The following is a 15958-nucleotide window of genomic DNA, read 5'->3' as shown; positions in this document are numbered from 1 at the left end:
CGTCACTCGGAAATGCACGGACCGCCACTGATATGTATGTGTATGTATATATGTATGTATCTATATATGTATATGTGTATATATATACACATATATATATACATATATATATATACATATATATACACACATATATATATATATATACATACATATATACATATATATATATATATATATATATATACATATACATATACATATATATATATATATATATATATATATATATATATATATATATATATATATATATATATATATATATATATATATATATATATATATATATATATATATATATATATATATATATATATATATATATATATATATAAATATATATATAAATATAAATATAAATATAAATATATAAATATATAAATAAATATACACACACAAGCCACTTTGTGGTGTAGAGGTTCACTCGCCTGACTTCGGTGCGGGCAGGCGCGGGCACAATTCCCGCTGGTTTGCCGCTCTGTGTGCCCTACGATTGATTAGCGACCAGTCTAGAGTGAAGTCTGCCAGTTATTGTTTTACCACAATGGCCTACAGCGACCCCTGTTGGCCATTTGGTGGATATGCAGCACTCCCTTCAGCGCATGCGCGTTTCATTGGACCTCGTTTGGATTTTGCACTGCTACGACTCAGAACTTCAGTGTGTGCGCAGTTGAGTGAAGAGTAAACAAGAGAGATCATGGATTCAAGGTTTGTTTTCTAATCTCCCATTATTTTTTTCTTGATCCTTCGGGTGGGTTTTATATGAATTTGAGGATATTTTTGCAATATTTCTGATGGAAAGAATTACAAATGTTTGTGTTTTCACAGGATACTTCAAGTCCTCCTTTTCGGGTTGTTTATCAGTGGACTGAATGCATCCAGGTACTGAACAATATATTATATGAGGTGAAAACAGTAATTTATTTTCTTGTTTGAATGTCCTGCCATTGAAAGCAATAGACGTCAAAATGAATTTGATGTATTCTATTCTCAATGGGAGGAAAGTTGATTAAATTGAATATATCTACATATGTATAGTTAAAAAGTTTTCTTCAACGCCTATTTTCATATAATATTGATGGTTATCCATACAGTTTAGTGTTAAACCAAGAACTTTCCACGCTCTTCGATGAGTTGTGGAGGCTGGATTCCAATCGAATGACCCCTGGACTCGATTACAACATCTCGGTTCAAGTACAACGATTATTTTTACTTTGATCTGAACTTGTCTTTTCTTTGGTGCCGCTAACAAACACGGATTTTGGGGGGTTTGCAAGGGCCGGGCAGGATTCGTGAGCCAAGGAAGTCAAATCGCAATCGATCGTGCTTCTCGGCCTTTCTTCAACAATGTCAATGAGATCAAAATGGGGAACGTCACCACCATCTCCCGTCAGTGACAGCTTGAGTACCACTGCCTTCGATCGTAGATCTGGAGATGTTTGAAATGCAACTGTGTTGGTTTCTTCAGGGCTTTTGAAGCTGCTGGACAACTACGAGAGGTCAACCGGCGTGGCTGAGCGGGTCACCGCTGAGGAACAGAGGGAGGTCAGCCTCTTCTTGGATGCCGTCATGGAGACAGAGGTTATGAAGGTAAAGTGGATTTGCATTTAGGTTGAACTTCACCTCAGCCCGATTTCTGCGTGAGCTGAGGAAAGATGCAGCTGCATCCCAGAGGGAGTTTAAAGCGCATTCTTTCATGAAGAGAGAGCAGTAAATGTGTTTAACATCTGTGCAGCTGTGGAATGCAGAACTGTGCAGCAAAAACAACCTTTTTTCTTTTCTCAAAACGTTCTACCATGCTAAAATGAGGTACTACAACGTGTATGTTATTTCATTTTTTGAGTGGATGAATAATCTTGCACTTCAGAAACTTTCAAGATTTAAACGTGCTTTTTTTGTCTGTAAAATAGCGAGCCAAGTACTGTATTTTCCGAACTATAAGTTGCACTTTTTTCATAGTTTCCTTGGGCTTGTGACTAATTCTTAACTGCAAATAAGGTATGCTTTTTTTAGGTTTTACCGTATTGGCCTAAATATACTAAGAGTGTTTTTTGCATTGAAATAAGACTGAAAAGGTGTCGGTCGTCTTAAATTCTGGGTCTAGACATTATACCCATTCTCAACACTAGATGGTGCGAGATATCTTTAAAGAGAATGTGGAACACTTTTAATGGTTAAATCCAGTTATTGCAATTTTGTTGTTTTACCACAGTAGATTGGTTCATTTACATTTCATGAAACAGAACATTCATTTCCAAATGAGATTGCACCTTAGTTGACATATTTAAATGTTCAGATATTAAGATGTCTTAGACCACATGTGTCAAAGTGGCGGCCCGGGGGCCAAATCTGGCCCGCCGCATCATTTTGTGTGGCCCGGGAAAGTAAATCATGAGTGCCGACTTTCTGTTATAGGATCAAATTAAAATGGGAGAGTAAAGAAAGAAAGAGTATAGATGTATATTAAATTTCCTGATTTTCCCCCTTTTAAATCAATAATTGTAATTTTTTTAATCCATTTTTTCTGTTTTTTAGTTCAAAAATCATTTTGTAAAATCTAAAAATATATATTAAAAAAGCTAAAATAAACATTGTTTTAGATCTATAAAAAACTGAATATTCAGGGCTTTTAATCCATTTATTTAAAAAAATTAAATATTATATCTAAAATGGTCCTGCCCACGTGAAATCAAGTTGACGTTAAAGCGGCCCGCGAACCAACCCGAGTCTGACACCCATGTCTTTGCATGCTTTCAATGAGGCAAAAATAACGTTTTTTCTCAAATATATTGTTATAATCGTTTGTTTCCGATAGGGTACTGTCATTATTTTCTGTCTGAAAATTGAATTTGGTGTTCAAAAAGTACTTTTTTCAAACTTGAGTCTTGAAAAAGATCATTATAATCAATGTTAACGGATGCCCATTTAGGCCATTTTACTTTTGTTAATTTAAATGTAAAGGTTTCTTTTTGTTTTCTGATTAAATAAAAAACCTGATCCCCAATAGCACTACATATTTGTTCCTCTTCCTCCCTTTTATTTGGATGGTGCGACCTTTGCTCAAGTGCGACTTATAGTCCGAAAAATACGGCACCCCCATTTTTTTTTTAAAAGCTTTCCCTCTATTTCAGACATAAGCTCCTAAAGTCAGGTACCAAGTTTCCATATATGATAAAAATAGGGTTTATTTGAAAAGATGAACCTTTAAAAGGCCAGCAAACGTTACAGCTGCCTTTGACAATTTCTCATATTTCACGATCTTCGTATTTAAAAGGAGGAAAGTCTTGTTTTTTTTTTCTTGGCAGCGTGCTCACAGATATCTGGTGAGTAAAGGCCAGTCTTCATCCAACCTGAGGCACTTCAAGAGTCAGCTCCACTTGATCTGGTTTCACCTTTACCACAGACAAAGGAATACCGGGTAATAGAACATGTGCGAGACATATTCCGAATCATTCTCACCTCATAATTCCCCTTAAATACATTTTTTTCAGGCCCGACTCGTGCGGCTTCGAGCACGTCTTTGTCGGAGAGATCAAATTTAACAACGAAATCACAGGCTTCCATAACTGGATCCAGTTTTACGTGCAGGAAAAGGCCAGGCTGCTGGACTACAAAGGCTACAAGGCGAGACAGCACGACTTGGTACGTCTCTCCACACTCGACGGTCCGTCGGCACCCTCGCTCCACCTAACGATGGCGTCCCCGTTGCAGCCCGACGAGGACGACCACGTGGTGAGCCTGCAGTTCAGCTGGCACAGCGTGCTCAAACCCGTGGGCAGCGCTTTCATCGGCACCAGCCCCGAGTTCGAGATGGCGCTCTTCACCGTCGTTTTTCTCATGAACACGGAGAGGAGCACCACGGTCCTGGTCAACATCGACCAGTGCCAGATGGAGCTGCTGGTGGTCCGCCACGGGCGCTCCCTTGGCACGGCATACCCCAAACTACTCAGCAGCAACAGCAGACATTTCAGGCAGCATTCGCAATGATTTTTCAGAGAATTGGATTTGAATTTGGCTTTTTAATTTTTTTTAGGAAGCCCCTCACTGAGATAGTACCGTATTTTCACGACTATAAGGCGCAAATAAAAGTCTTAAATTTTCTCCAAAATAGACAGGGCGCCTTATAATCCAGTGCGCTTTATATATGGACCAATACTAAAATTGTTATCACAATAAAATAAAATAAATCAGTTGATAGGGTACACCATCCTCTACAGCTCTCACAATTAACGCAAGCAGCCCCCGACTCTACTATTTTCCCGTAGAAAAAGTACTGCGCAGTGACTGCTGGGATATATAGTTCTTTTGTCAATACACCCAGTGGATTGTGGCCTGGCGATCGGCATCAACACAGCTTTCCGAAGCAACTTTGATTGATTTGTGGGTGATGATGATGCAAGTACATTGTAAAATGGCTAAATAAAGTACAACTGAACTCAGTTTTGCTTCCGTTGCCTTTTTAAAAACGTGTTTTTATCGTGTAGGTGTACCGTGTATGTTTAAGCTGGTGTATGTTTTGCCATGCCCGGCTGCGTCTATAAAAACGGTGCGTCCTTTGTGTGTGTAAAATACAGAAAAGGCACTCGTTTTTGACACTGCGAATAAAAATACGATGCGCCGTATAGTCGTGAAAATACGGTATATGTCTTCTCGGTAGTGGTGGGAAATGATATCTCAGCAACGTACAAAGACGGATCAAAATGAGAGGGTCATGGGTGTCCAAAAGGGTCTTAAAATGTGCCCAGGTTTTCGTTCCTACCGATGAAAACGCTACTTTTTCCACCAATCTGATGTTTTCAAAATGTAATCAGGTTTAGAAGAAGCCTCATTGGTTAAACTGTCCGTCTTGGATTAATTGGAATAAAACTTGAAACAAACATGAACATGGCCTCTTATGCAATAGACAGAAAAAAGAAAAATTCCAGAGACATAAAATTTTAAATACTTTTCAGCACCCGAAGATCATCACATTAAAAGCATTTGGCACCTGAAATTGGGGCAAACAAAGCAAAAAAAACATGCACTGACAAAATAGGACATTTTTCCCGAAAATTAGAAACAATAGTGTTGATAATAATAATCCCTGAAATAGTGAATATGAGTTTCTGTAACAACTGCACTCCTTTTTGGTGTGCTTTTTTTTAATCAGGCTAAATAATTTTTTAAAATCAAAACTGTACCTGAATGTACTTAATTTGTTGCCCAAAATGAGCCCAATCTTTATTTTCCTTAAAGAGAATTAAAAGTAAAACTGCAAGCTAGTAAATTGCTGCATTATCACAATAAAAGTGTATAATACAAGTTCATTTAATCAAAAGCTCAAATTTGGAAAAATAACACTCATTTACAGTGGTACCTCGAAATACGAGCTTAATTCGTTTCGGGCCTGAGCTCGTATGTCGATTTTCTCGTAACTCAAACGAACGTTTCCCATTGAAATGAACTCAAATTTCTTGTATGTCGGGCCACTCGTATGTCGAGGTACTACTGTACTTTATTCTATTTTCCTTTTTAAGAAGCACACTTGATATCTTTCCATTTCTGGAGCTAAAAATCCAAGTTCATCGCCAAATAATTTGACATCACCTGTATAAAAATTCAATTTAAAAAAAAAAAAAAAAATCACGTGCAGTAGCCATTTGAAAACCTTAACCAGATCGAACTGAAATGATATATTTGAGGTGTCAAAATGGCTGCTGCTTCTAACCTCACACAGAGTTTTTTTTAGCGCATAACGACCATTCAAACAGCACGAATGGCAACGAGGGAGGCATTTCCCCGCGACGCCGACTACTCTGGGCTTTCGAAAAGCACCTTCTTAATGTAGGCCACAGTGGAGACGTTGACCAGCATGTTGACGTGCTCGTTCCCGGGGAGCTCTTGCAAGGTCACCGCTTCCTTCTGCCGGCCGGCCCAGCGTTTGCATTGTGTGGCGCTCAGAAGGTTGACCGTGCCGTCGCCGTCGCCCATCACCACGGTGGGGTCCTCATCGGGGAACGTGTCGCCGTACTGGTAGGCTTCGGAAGTGGGCACGCCGGTGCCGTACAAGCAGTGGACGGCCACGCCGGGCGGCGTCAGGTCATAGAGGAGAGACTCTGTGTCCTGACGCATCAGCCAGCCGTCCTCGAAATCGAGGTCAAAGTAGAGTTTCTTGTAGTCCATCACTGTGTAGTTAGTCGTCGGGGTCTGGATTAAAACCTGCGGTCAGAGGGAGAATTACTGGATTTTACAAGTACAAGTCACTAGAGTCAATAAAATAGTCAGGAAAAAGGAATACAAAAAAATTGCCCGTTTGGTATTCGACAAGTCGTTGTCGAATCACTTTCGTGTTGAAACTAGGGATGTCGCAATGCTCATTTTTTGATTTCTGATCTGATCCATTATTTTTTCAAGATATGTATTTTGCCGCGAGGTGGGATGCGACCCTTCTTTGTGGAGTTTGCATGTTCTCTCTAGGCCTGCGTGGGTTTGCTCCCGATACTCAGATTTCCTCCCCCATCCAAAGACATGGTAGGCTGATTGGACACTAAATTGCCCCTAGGTACATGTGAGCGTGAATGGTTGTCCGTCTCCTCGTGCCCTGCGATTGGCTGGCCAGCTGGGATAGGCTCGAGCACCCCCCACAACCCTTGTGACCATAAGCAGTACAGAAAATGAATTATGCTATACAAATACAGTAATACCTCGACATAGGAGTGCCCCGACATAAGAGTAATTTGAGATACGAGTAAAATTTCGGGCAAATATTTATTTTGAGATACGAGACAAATTTTGATATATGAGCAGACAGCGGACGCGAGAGGCTGCTCATAAGAACATCATGGGCACTGTCATTCTGGTCGCAATTCCCTCGTGTAATGTCTCTATGAGCACTGGGCGGAGCGTTGCATTTTTTCAGTGTTTTTTTCCGTTAGTCAGTGCGAATGGCGGAGCTTGTTCGCTAATACTAGAGGAGTACTACTTCCCGGGCAAGTTGACAAGTGGTCGTGCGTTATGCTATTGTGAGGACATTTGTGTGCATCATTTTGAGAATATTTTGAAGGGAAGGCAAAAGCAAACAACCCTCGATAGGTTGCATCTGAAAGTCAGCGTGGAGGCGGGGCAAATAGAGCCAACCCGGGAGAAGAAAGGTATCAAAATTTAAAACAAAATTAGAATTGTTGTTTAGTGTAAGGTTAGATTAATTTTATTTTTGAGTGTGTCTGCATCGTAATCCAAGTTCATTTAAATTTGTTTATGTTATGTTACGAGCGCGTTGCCGTGCAAAAAGTCTTAGTTTTAGTTCATTTCTATGGGAAACGTTCATTTGTGTCACGAGTAAATCGACATACGAGCTCAGTCCTGGAATGAATTAAGCTCGTATCTCGAGGTAGCACTGTAGATTTATCTTGATTTTTGGTATTATAAGTGGATTTTTAAAAAGCAACATTGTGTATCCTACAAAATTCATAAATACAGGTATAGTATTTTAAAGTAAATAGATAAAATACATGTCTGTCTCGACACATTCGATTGTTTCAAATTGTGAATTTATTTCCTATGCCGTTTATTCTGTCAAGGGTTGCGGGTCTTTCAAATTAGTCATATTTTTCATGAGTAAGAATGAGATATCCCTTGAATGAATGAAGAGCTTTTGCCAATATTGATCTGATGCCAGAATGTTCCATTTGGTGAAAATAATGCAAAAAAAATGAACTATTAAATGACAAACAATATTTTTAGGGGTCGTCCATGAACTTGTGTCCTGCGATTTAGCTAGCCACCAATTCAGGGCCTCCCCCGCCTGGTGCCCGTAGTTGGCTAGGAGAGGCTCCAGCACCTCCCGCGACCGTTGTGAGGAAAAGCGGTCCAGAAAAAGCTTGATTGAGCCCTGGTTGTACCCTTGTTGTACCTCAAGAAATGCTCTGTTTATACTATGCTTTGTTACCAACATTAGTTTCTAAAAATAAATCTTCCCACTCAGCCGACATGTTTGACGAGTGGTTAGATTTACTTATGTGAAAACACAAGGAACTATTGTGACAAAATCCGACACTCCAAAAATAGCAAACATAAAATAATAGTATTTTGGACTTCCTGTGTGTGGCTCCAGTTTTTTACCTAGGTCTACAATCTTCTGTGTCTGTCTTGCTGCTGCAACCAAGGAAATTACCCGAATACGGGATGAAATAAAATTCTAATCTAATCTAATTGCATTGGGACATAATTACATGAAAGCATACCTTATCTTTAGGCCAGGTGTTGGAATAGGGAAGCAGCCAAGAGGTGGACACAGCCGTTCGTTGCTGAGAGCGGAGCTTTAGTGGTCTGATTACCGGAATGCCGTTATTGTCACCTGAGAGAGATTGTATTTGACATACTGCGAGTACTATATTTTTCAGACTATAAGTCGCACTAGGCGAAAAATGTACAATGAATGTGTATATATGTATGTATGTACGCACGCACGCACATACATACATATATGTATGTATATACATGTATATGCATATGTATATGTATATGTATATGTATATGTATATGTATATGTATATGTATATGTATATGTATATATATATATATATATATATATATATATATATATATATATATGTATATATGTATATATGTACACTAGAAATTCGTACTTTTGGGAAGCCAACTTTTTCGTTTTATCAGAAACATCTTAAAGTACCAAAATGACAATGGAGATGAACACGCTATGTAGGCATCTGTTACCATAACAGTTTTTCAGATAAATATAACCTAAAAATAAACAACAAAACAGGCTGCTAAAAATATATACACAAGTCGCACTTGCGTATTATTCACAGGCCCAGCCAAAGCATGAAAAAGTGTGATTTATAGTACAGAAAATACGGTAAACGGACAGGAACTATAAGAGAGGAAAGTTGTTTCTCACCCGAGGTAATGACTCTAAGCGTCTTGGCCACACCGGCCCACGGCGGTCCCAAAGCGACAAAGGCTTTAATGTATTTGTCTTTCCAGGCTTGCGGCTGCTGGTTGAGGAAGTACAAAGTGTACATGTTGCCCATGCTATGGGCGATTATGACCACGGGTCCGCCAGCCTTTGCCGCCATGTCCTCGATCATTTCCTGTAAAGCCAGGAAGTATTCCTTGTTCTCATCTGTAACGAAATGAGGTGGAGAAGTGAATGGACAACTCGGAATGATGAGTTGCGTGTGTTTGTGTGCGTGTGTGTGTTTGACTGACTAGGTGCTTTCCTCCAATCATAGGGAGCTCCTCTCACGTCACCTCCCCGAGTGTAGCCCCAGTCCACCAGTGCCTGTACAATATTAAAGAAATACATACCTAAAGGGCAAACAAGAAACAAGCTGAGTTTAGTGGCATGGAAGCATTGTTCCCTTTGTTGTATTTTTTTTAGAGATGTTTGACTTGACAAAAGAGAGACACCTCGCAACTTCGCGCTTCGGTTATTGCTGCTGCACTACATCGCATTTTTTTTTATTCATTCATCTTCCATACCCCCCATCCTCGAAAGGGTTGCGGGGGTTGCTGGAGCCTAACCCAGCTGTTTCCCTAGACTGGTCGCCAGTAAGTCGTAGGGCGCACAGAGACAAACGACCATCCGCACTCCCAATCATATCGCCGCTACCTGCGGAAATTGAGCCCGCGTCTGCCCGCAACAAAGTCAGGCAAGTGAACCTCTACAACATCAGGTGGCTTGTTCCAATTATACAAGTAGAAAATAAGACACAATAGGGACCAGTTGATGTTTTAGTGACTTAAAAGACACACTGAATTAAGAAATTAAAAAAAAAACAATATGACCAGAAATAGTTGAGAGGTTACAAGAAGAAATATTTGAAAAATTGATTCCCTTCTTTAAAACATTTGTTGAGATGAGAAGTTTTAAAAGTTGACACGAGTGGTATGCTTGATTTACAAGGCGGCTTATTTTTTATTTTTTTAAGTTCATAAAAATGTGAAAATCCACACTGAAACTCTTCCGCTTGCTACTAGGACTCAGGACTGAATAAATTTGTATTTTTTATTATTTATTTTTTTAATAGGCGTGACCCAACTTTGCAGATTTTCACTTTTCACGGGACCCACACATTAAACGCGATAATCGAGGTATTACTGTATCAGTTTATCCATATGCAATTAGCTACTCATAATTGTAAATTGATTAAAAGTCAGCATGACATTGTTTTGTTGACACATCAAGACGTGTTAGTCGTTTTTTTCCATGGTTTGAAAACTAAACTTCGCCAGAACTACCCTGCGGTGACAAACAATATTGGGTTAAGTACACATATGAAGATTGTGAGTGCGAAGCTTGATTCTACCTTCACTAGTGCTCACATACTGACAACTAAAGGTATCGATACCGCGATTTTACATTGCACGATTCTTGTAACGATTACTAATTCATCTGAATCGATTTTTACAAGTTGTGTTTTTGGTGGAAATAAACAAAAGGTGTCAACACTTCCATTTGCATCCACTAGTCAATAGCAGTCAGCCACCGTGCCCTGAAATATCGTAACCATGCTTGGGACGTTAATTCAATAAGTGATCGGTAATTCCCAAACAAAAACAAGTGTTCTACCTCACTTTAATAATTTATTTTTGTCTTTTTAATATACCTAGAATGTTCAACCTAATGTTTTGACCTGCCATGTTTTTGGGTCTATATGGATAAAACTAAGAAAATATAATACTAGAGGTCATGTGCAGTTCAAACATGATGTTTATTTAGTGTTGAATGAGGTTTCAGAAGTAAATTGATAAAAATGTAAATGTACGTGTATTTTTATACGTTTTTTTCTTCCCAAAGTGATAAAATGAATTATCGGAATCAATTGGCATCAAATCGTCTGCTACTGCTGTCTTCAGCTCCAGACTACTGAGGAACTGTGCGGATAAGCTTGGAAGAGTGACTCTGCATATTCTCTACCTCGGTCACAGTCTGCAGAAGTTCCCCATCTTGTGGAAGACTTCCTGTGTGTGGTTCCAGTTTTTGTCCAACTTTACAATGTCTTTTTGAGTCTGTGTCCGTTTTTGCTACCGCAACCAAGATGGCGCCGTTCATGTGGCAGCCGGTGGCGGTAGCTCCGTCCACCCTTGCTCATTTGTGTTTTTGCTACTTTTCTGTCTTGATTTGATTTGGTGATTCTTAATGATCCCATTTACTTTGCTTTGCTTTGTACTTTGTGCTTTTGCTTTGTTTTTCTGTGGCCTTTGCGACTGTACTGTATAACTATGCCTTTCCTTTATCTGCATTCTCACCCTCTTGCTACTGTCACAATTAAATTTCCCGAATACGGGATGAATAAAGTTATCCAATCCAATCACCAGATATAAGGCAATACACACCCCAATTGAATATCCAGCCAGTTGCGGAATATAATTATAAATAATTAAGCGTGTGGTCAATAACAGTTGCCCACGTCTATATGCCTGATGTGAGATGGTAAGATAATACATACTAGTATAAATAGGAATATACAACTTGATATATTAACTTTTTAACTACAACAATAATATAGTTCATCCTCATCCAATCAGCAGCTGTATACCTTTTGTAGGTTCCCCCCATGAAAAAGTCTCTCAGATTGTTCTGTGTTTTATACCGGCAGTGGAAAAACGAAACAATCAGTCTGGTGTGCCAGGTTTAGGAAAATGATGGTGATAGGTTAAAACCAAAAGTGAACTTTTATCCCTTCATACTCACCTACGCCGCGTTTACTAGGGTCCAAATACTCTACCGAGTATGTGTCCCCGAACCCTGGAACGGTGATGTTGACACCAGGGGGCGACGAGGTTGTGTGTGTAGTCCTGTTGTAGATAAGCCTGCACACACACATACACACACGTCATCATCATAGATACTTTATCAGGCACTTGCCAACGAGAAGTAGTGTATAGTCCTCTCGTATTAGCGAACAAGCTCTGCCATTCGCACTGACTAACGGGGAAAAAACACTGAAAAATGCAACGCTCCGCCCAGTACTCATAGAGACATTACACGAGGGAGTTGCGGGGAGAGACAGTGCCCATGATGTTATTATGAGCAGCTTCTCGTGTCCGCTGTATGCTCGTATGTCAAAATTTGTCTCGTATCTCAAGATAAATATTTGCTCGAAATTTTACCCATATCTCAAATTGCTCGTATGTCGGGGCACTCGTATGTCGAGGTATTACTGTATCTGCAGATCCTCAAAGTCAGGTGACTTGCATGCAAAAAATGGGATCTGGACATTCCTTGTAATATTCATCTTCCTGGTTTCTGGTTTATGGAAAATGTCAAACAAAATTTTCAAGGGAGGACAATTCCATGGATGCCATATTGACTCTCAATAAATGCACAAACCATACAAGTCACCTGCTGTGGTAACCCTAAAAGGGAAAAAGACAAAAGTCCCTTCTCTTTTCTACTGAAATCTTATTAGTAGGCCAGTTTAAAACGAGGGAAGATGGCTGTTGTACCAGTTTTCTTGTTTTGTTAGTAATATGGATGACTTACCTCCAACTTTGTTTACAATTCCTCTATATTGGCAACAAGTGACCTTTGGAAGGCTAAGCGCAATGATGACTGATAACGGCTGTCAGCAAAAAACACACAGAACCGTTTACACTAATTTAGTTTCCAAAACAACTCCAATTCATCTTATGATACTGAAGCAATACAAGTATACGATGTAAAGCTTAGCAGAACTCTACTTAGTATACTCTACCTAGTATTAGAATTAGTGGTCATCAACTTCAATTTTGAATTGTTTTTTTATCATGTGGAACTTTTTATTTTTCATTCACAAACAAGGATGTACCGTTGCTGATTTTTTTTTTACTTCCGATTCGATTTTTTCAAAATGTTTTGCCCATAGCGATTTTTAGACAAGTTAAAATAATACAAAAAAATAATATAATCAGTAAATGATAAGTGTTTTTTTTTTAAATTATAGTTAGCCTTGCTGGTAGTTCTTAAGAAATGTTTTTTGTTTACAAATACTACATGATACTCTTTTACCGTGATTAGTTTTAAGGACAAGCAATCCCACTCAACCCACTTGTTTTTCTTGTGGTTTGATTTACAGCAGCCGAAAAGCATTATGGTACTGAAAACACATGCGACTGCTGGATCGGAGCCAATCTTGGGACCCCTTACTGTCCAATACTTCCAAAACAGCCATATTGGGTGCCGATACCAATACGGAGAATCGGATCGGAAGATCGTCACACACAAAGTAGCACCAATATTTCCTTGTTTTTTTTTGTTTTGTCTGTTTTTTGTCCCGTTTAAAGAAGGTCTTAAAGTGACTTGTGTTAATAATACCTGATATTGTCCATCCAGCAGTCAATGGCAACGGGTACGAGTTGCTCCAAGTTGAGCCATAAAGTGAAAAAAGTGTCTGTCTTCTTGTAACAAATATAATGAACCACACTGGGTTTGTCCAATTTTGCCTCCAGCTGGTTTCCTAGGTCCCCCGGAACTGAAGTCAACAAAAAGAGAAGACAAGAAGTAATACCGTATTTTCTGGACTATAAGTCGCACCAGCCAAAAAATGCATAATTAAGAAGGAAGAAACACATATATAAGTCGCACTGGAGTATAAGTCGCATTTTTTGGGGTAAATTTATTTGATAAAAATCCAACACCAAAAACATACATGTCATCTTGAAAAGCAATTTAAAATTAAAATAAAATAGAGAACAACAGGCTGAATAAGTGTACGGTATACTAACGTTACATGACTGACATGTCTGGTAACGTCAGCAACGACGTAACATGTCAAGAGTTATTCATAATTATAAAGAACATGCTAACAAGTTTACCAAAGTAGAAGTTTGTCTCCAAATCACTAAATCCAATGAAATCTTCATCCTCTGTGTCAATTTTAAACAACTACCCCAACTCGGGAGGTAGACGATGCGTTAATAATAAAAAATGTGTTAATAATTTCATGCACAAGTCGCACCAGAGTATCAGTCGCAAAAAAACTATAAAAAAGTGATTTATAATCCGAAAAATACGGTAATCATATCATAGAACATGAAGGCTAGCACTACTATTACCATGTCAAAAAAACTTTTGAGTACAAAATTGGAATTTCTTGAGCTTCCTTTTGATCATATTTTGTGTTTGCGTTGATATTTGACCACTCATGACCTTGAATGCACGTGACCATTCGGTCTCACTGATTAAGCATTGATCTCCAACTATATGCGCAAATGCTTTTTGCGATTTCGGGGAAAATGTGGGTTCATGTCCAAAATCTATCTGAGGAATATGTCGAAATATAGAATCACAAATTCAAACACACATGGCTGAGGACTATGTGCTTATCCTGAAATTGTGTCAACAGAACAAGTAGGTATAAGATAAGGCTTACCAAAAAAATCAACTCGAAAAGAATGGTAATGAGGTTTTAACAACACTTACACTGTATGTGTTTTGCAAAGGCACTTCAAATTGTTATACATGGAAGAAAAAAAAGTAAGGAGGCACGCTGGAAAATATTTGGCAAAATACACATAAGGCCCTTCAATTTCACCAAAAAAGAGAGGAAAGGGACAAAAATCACCTAAGGTAATTTAAAAAAACTCTGGGAAATATCCCAAATGCAAATATTTTATTGTTATTAGTATGCATAAGTGTATTCACATGAGACATAAATTTAAAAAGAAACATTTGAAAACAAGGAACAGAGTTTCCAAATGACATTTCCAAATAGTACCACAAGGTTCACCACAAAGCACACTACTTCAACATCCCATTCAATGTTAGTAATGATTACTTTAAAAAAATGTATATTTTGTTTTTTCACAAACTCAGCTTCCCAAAATTCTTCCAAAATGTATTTCTTTTTTTGGGTGAAATTGTCTATTTTGCCACATATTTATACATCGTGCCTCCTGACTTATATTTCTTTCATGTTCTTTATCAACTAAATAATATTTATTATACTTGTTGTCCCGGTGGATCGCGTGGTTTGCACGTCGGTCTCACAGCTCTGGGGTCCAGGGTTCAAATCCAGGCCGACCCACTTGTGTGGAGTTTGCATGTTCTCCCCGGGCCTGCGTGGGTTTTCTCCAGGTACTCTGGTTTCCTCCCACATTCCAAAAACATGCCTGGTAGGCTGATTGGACGCTCTAAATTGCCAGTAACCTTGGCAATCTTGCTTTTACAAGGATAAATGTTATGAAGTATTTTGAAATGCAGTTGGCTTATTTTTGAGAAGTGCAAAATTGAAGTGAGTATAAGCAAGTTTTACACCTTCATCAGTGTGGAAGTGAAAAAGAATCACATGATCTACTGTGCAGAAGAATGAAGGGATTGGCTAAAACCTTCCAATGGCATGTGCTTGGTCGCCTATCAGCAATCTTATGATGAGACTGGGAACCATTGTCTTTCCACTCAGAAAACGACAATTAGCAGGAATTCGGTCGATCATAACACGTCATGGCGTTTATTTTGAAAATCTTGGTCCAAAAGTGATCCAGTTACCGTGGCATTTACCATGCATACCACACTGACATATTTTTAAAAGGTTAGAACACTTTGTGCTTATAGAAGTGAGAAGTGACACTTACCGAGGACGACTGGGGGTCCCGGGGATTGGAACGACTTGTTGCCCACATGTTTGCCGGAGCTCCTTCCACAAAACAGCCATAATAACAAACCGAGTGTGAGAAGCGAAAAGGCGATGAGCCTCTGCCGACCCGCCATGTCGCCCGATATTTCATTTAGGCATCGGACTCATGTCGGGGGGACGCCTTTCTCGGCGTGGTCGCTTAGTTGGTCTGATTTCTAGAAGCTTTCTTTGACGTTCTTTGCCTTGTGCGACGATGATGACGCGATCACGAGGTTCTTCTGAGGAAAACAGAACGCAGCGATTCCATCTGCTATCGCAACTTCCAGCCAGGCCGAGGTAAACGAGGTCAGAAAAGTCGATCGGAAAGCGAATTATCAACCGAACTCAGACTT

At 39.1% G+C, this 15958-nt stretch overlaps 2 protein-coding genes across 2 annotated transcripts; one reads left to right on the top strand and one right to left on the bottom strand.

The window, feature by feature from the left end:
- Window positions 1–604: 604 nt before the first annotated feature.
- Window positions 605–4886, top strand: endouc (endonuclease, polyU-specific C). The gene is made up of 8 exons (XM_077596789.1): window positions 605–711; window positions 832–885; window positions 1098–1197; window positions 1281–1392; window positions 1472–1593; window positions 3309–3421; window positions 3495–3645; window positions 3715–4886. The coding sequence occupies exons 1-8, from the start codon at window positions 701–703 to the stop codon at window positions 3988–3990; spliced, it is 939 nt and encodes a 312-aa protein (XP_077452915.1). The 5' UTR covers window positions 605–700; the 3' UTR covers window positions 3991–4886.
- pla2g15 (phospholipase A2, group XV) lies at window positions 4003–15896 on the bottom strand. The gene is made up of 7 exons (XM_077596788.1): window positions 15565–15896; window positions 13307–13463; window positions 11705–11823; window positions 9217–9315; window positions 8906–9130; window positions 8226–8338; window positions 4003–6201 (listed from the first exon to the last, which is right to left on the bottom strand). Exons 1-7 carry the CDS (start codon window positions 15698–15700, stop codon window positions 5794–5796), a joined length of 1257 nt encoding a protein of 418 aa, XP_077452914.1. The 5' UTR covers window positions 15701–15896; the 3' UTR covers window positions 4003–5793.
- Between the last annotated feature and the right edge of the window lie 62 nt (window positions 15897–15958).

This window comes from Stigmatopora argus, chromosome 3, assembly GCF_051989625.1.
Source record: "Stigmatopora argus isolate UIUO_Sarg chromosome 3, RoL_Sarg_1.0, whole genome shotgun sequence".
Lineage (NCBI taxonomy): Eukaryota > Metazoa > Chordata > Actinopteri > Syngnathiformes > Syngnathidae > Stigmatopora > Stigmatopora argus.
The sequence above is the reverse complement of the archived record's forward strand: the minus strand, read 5'-3'. Positions and strand labels throughout refer to the sequence as shown.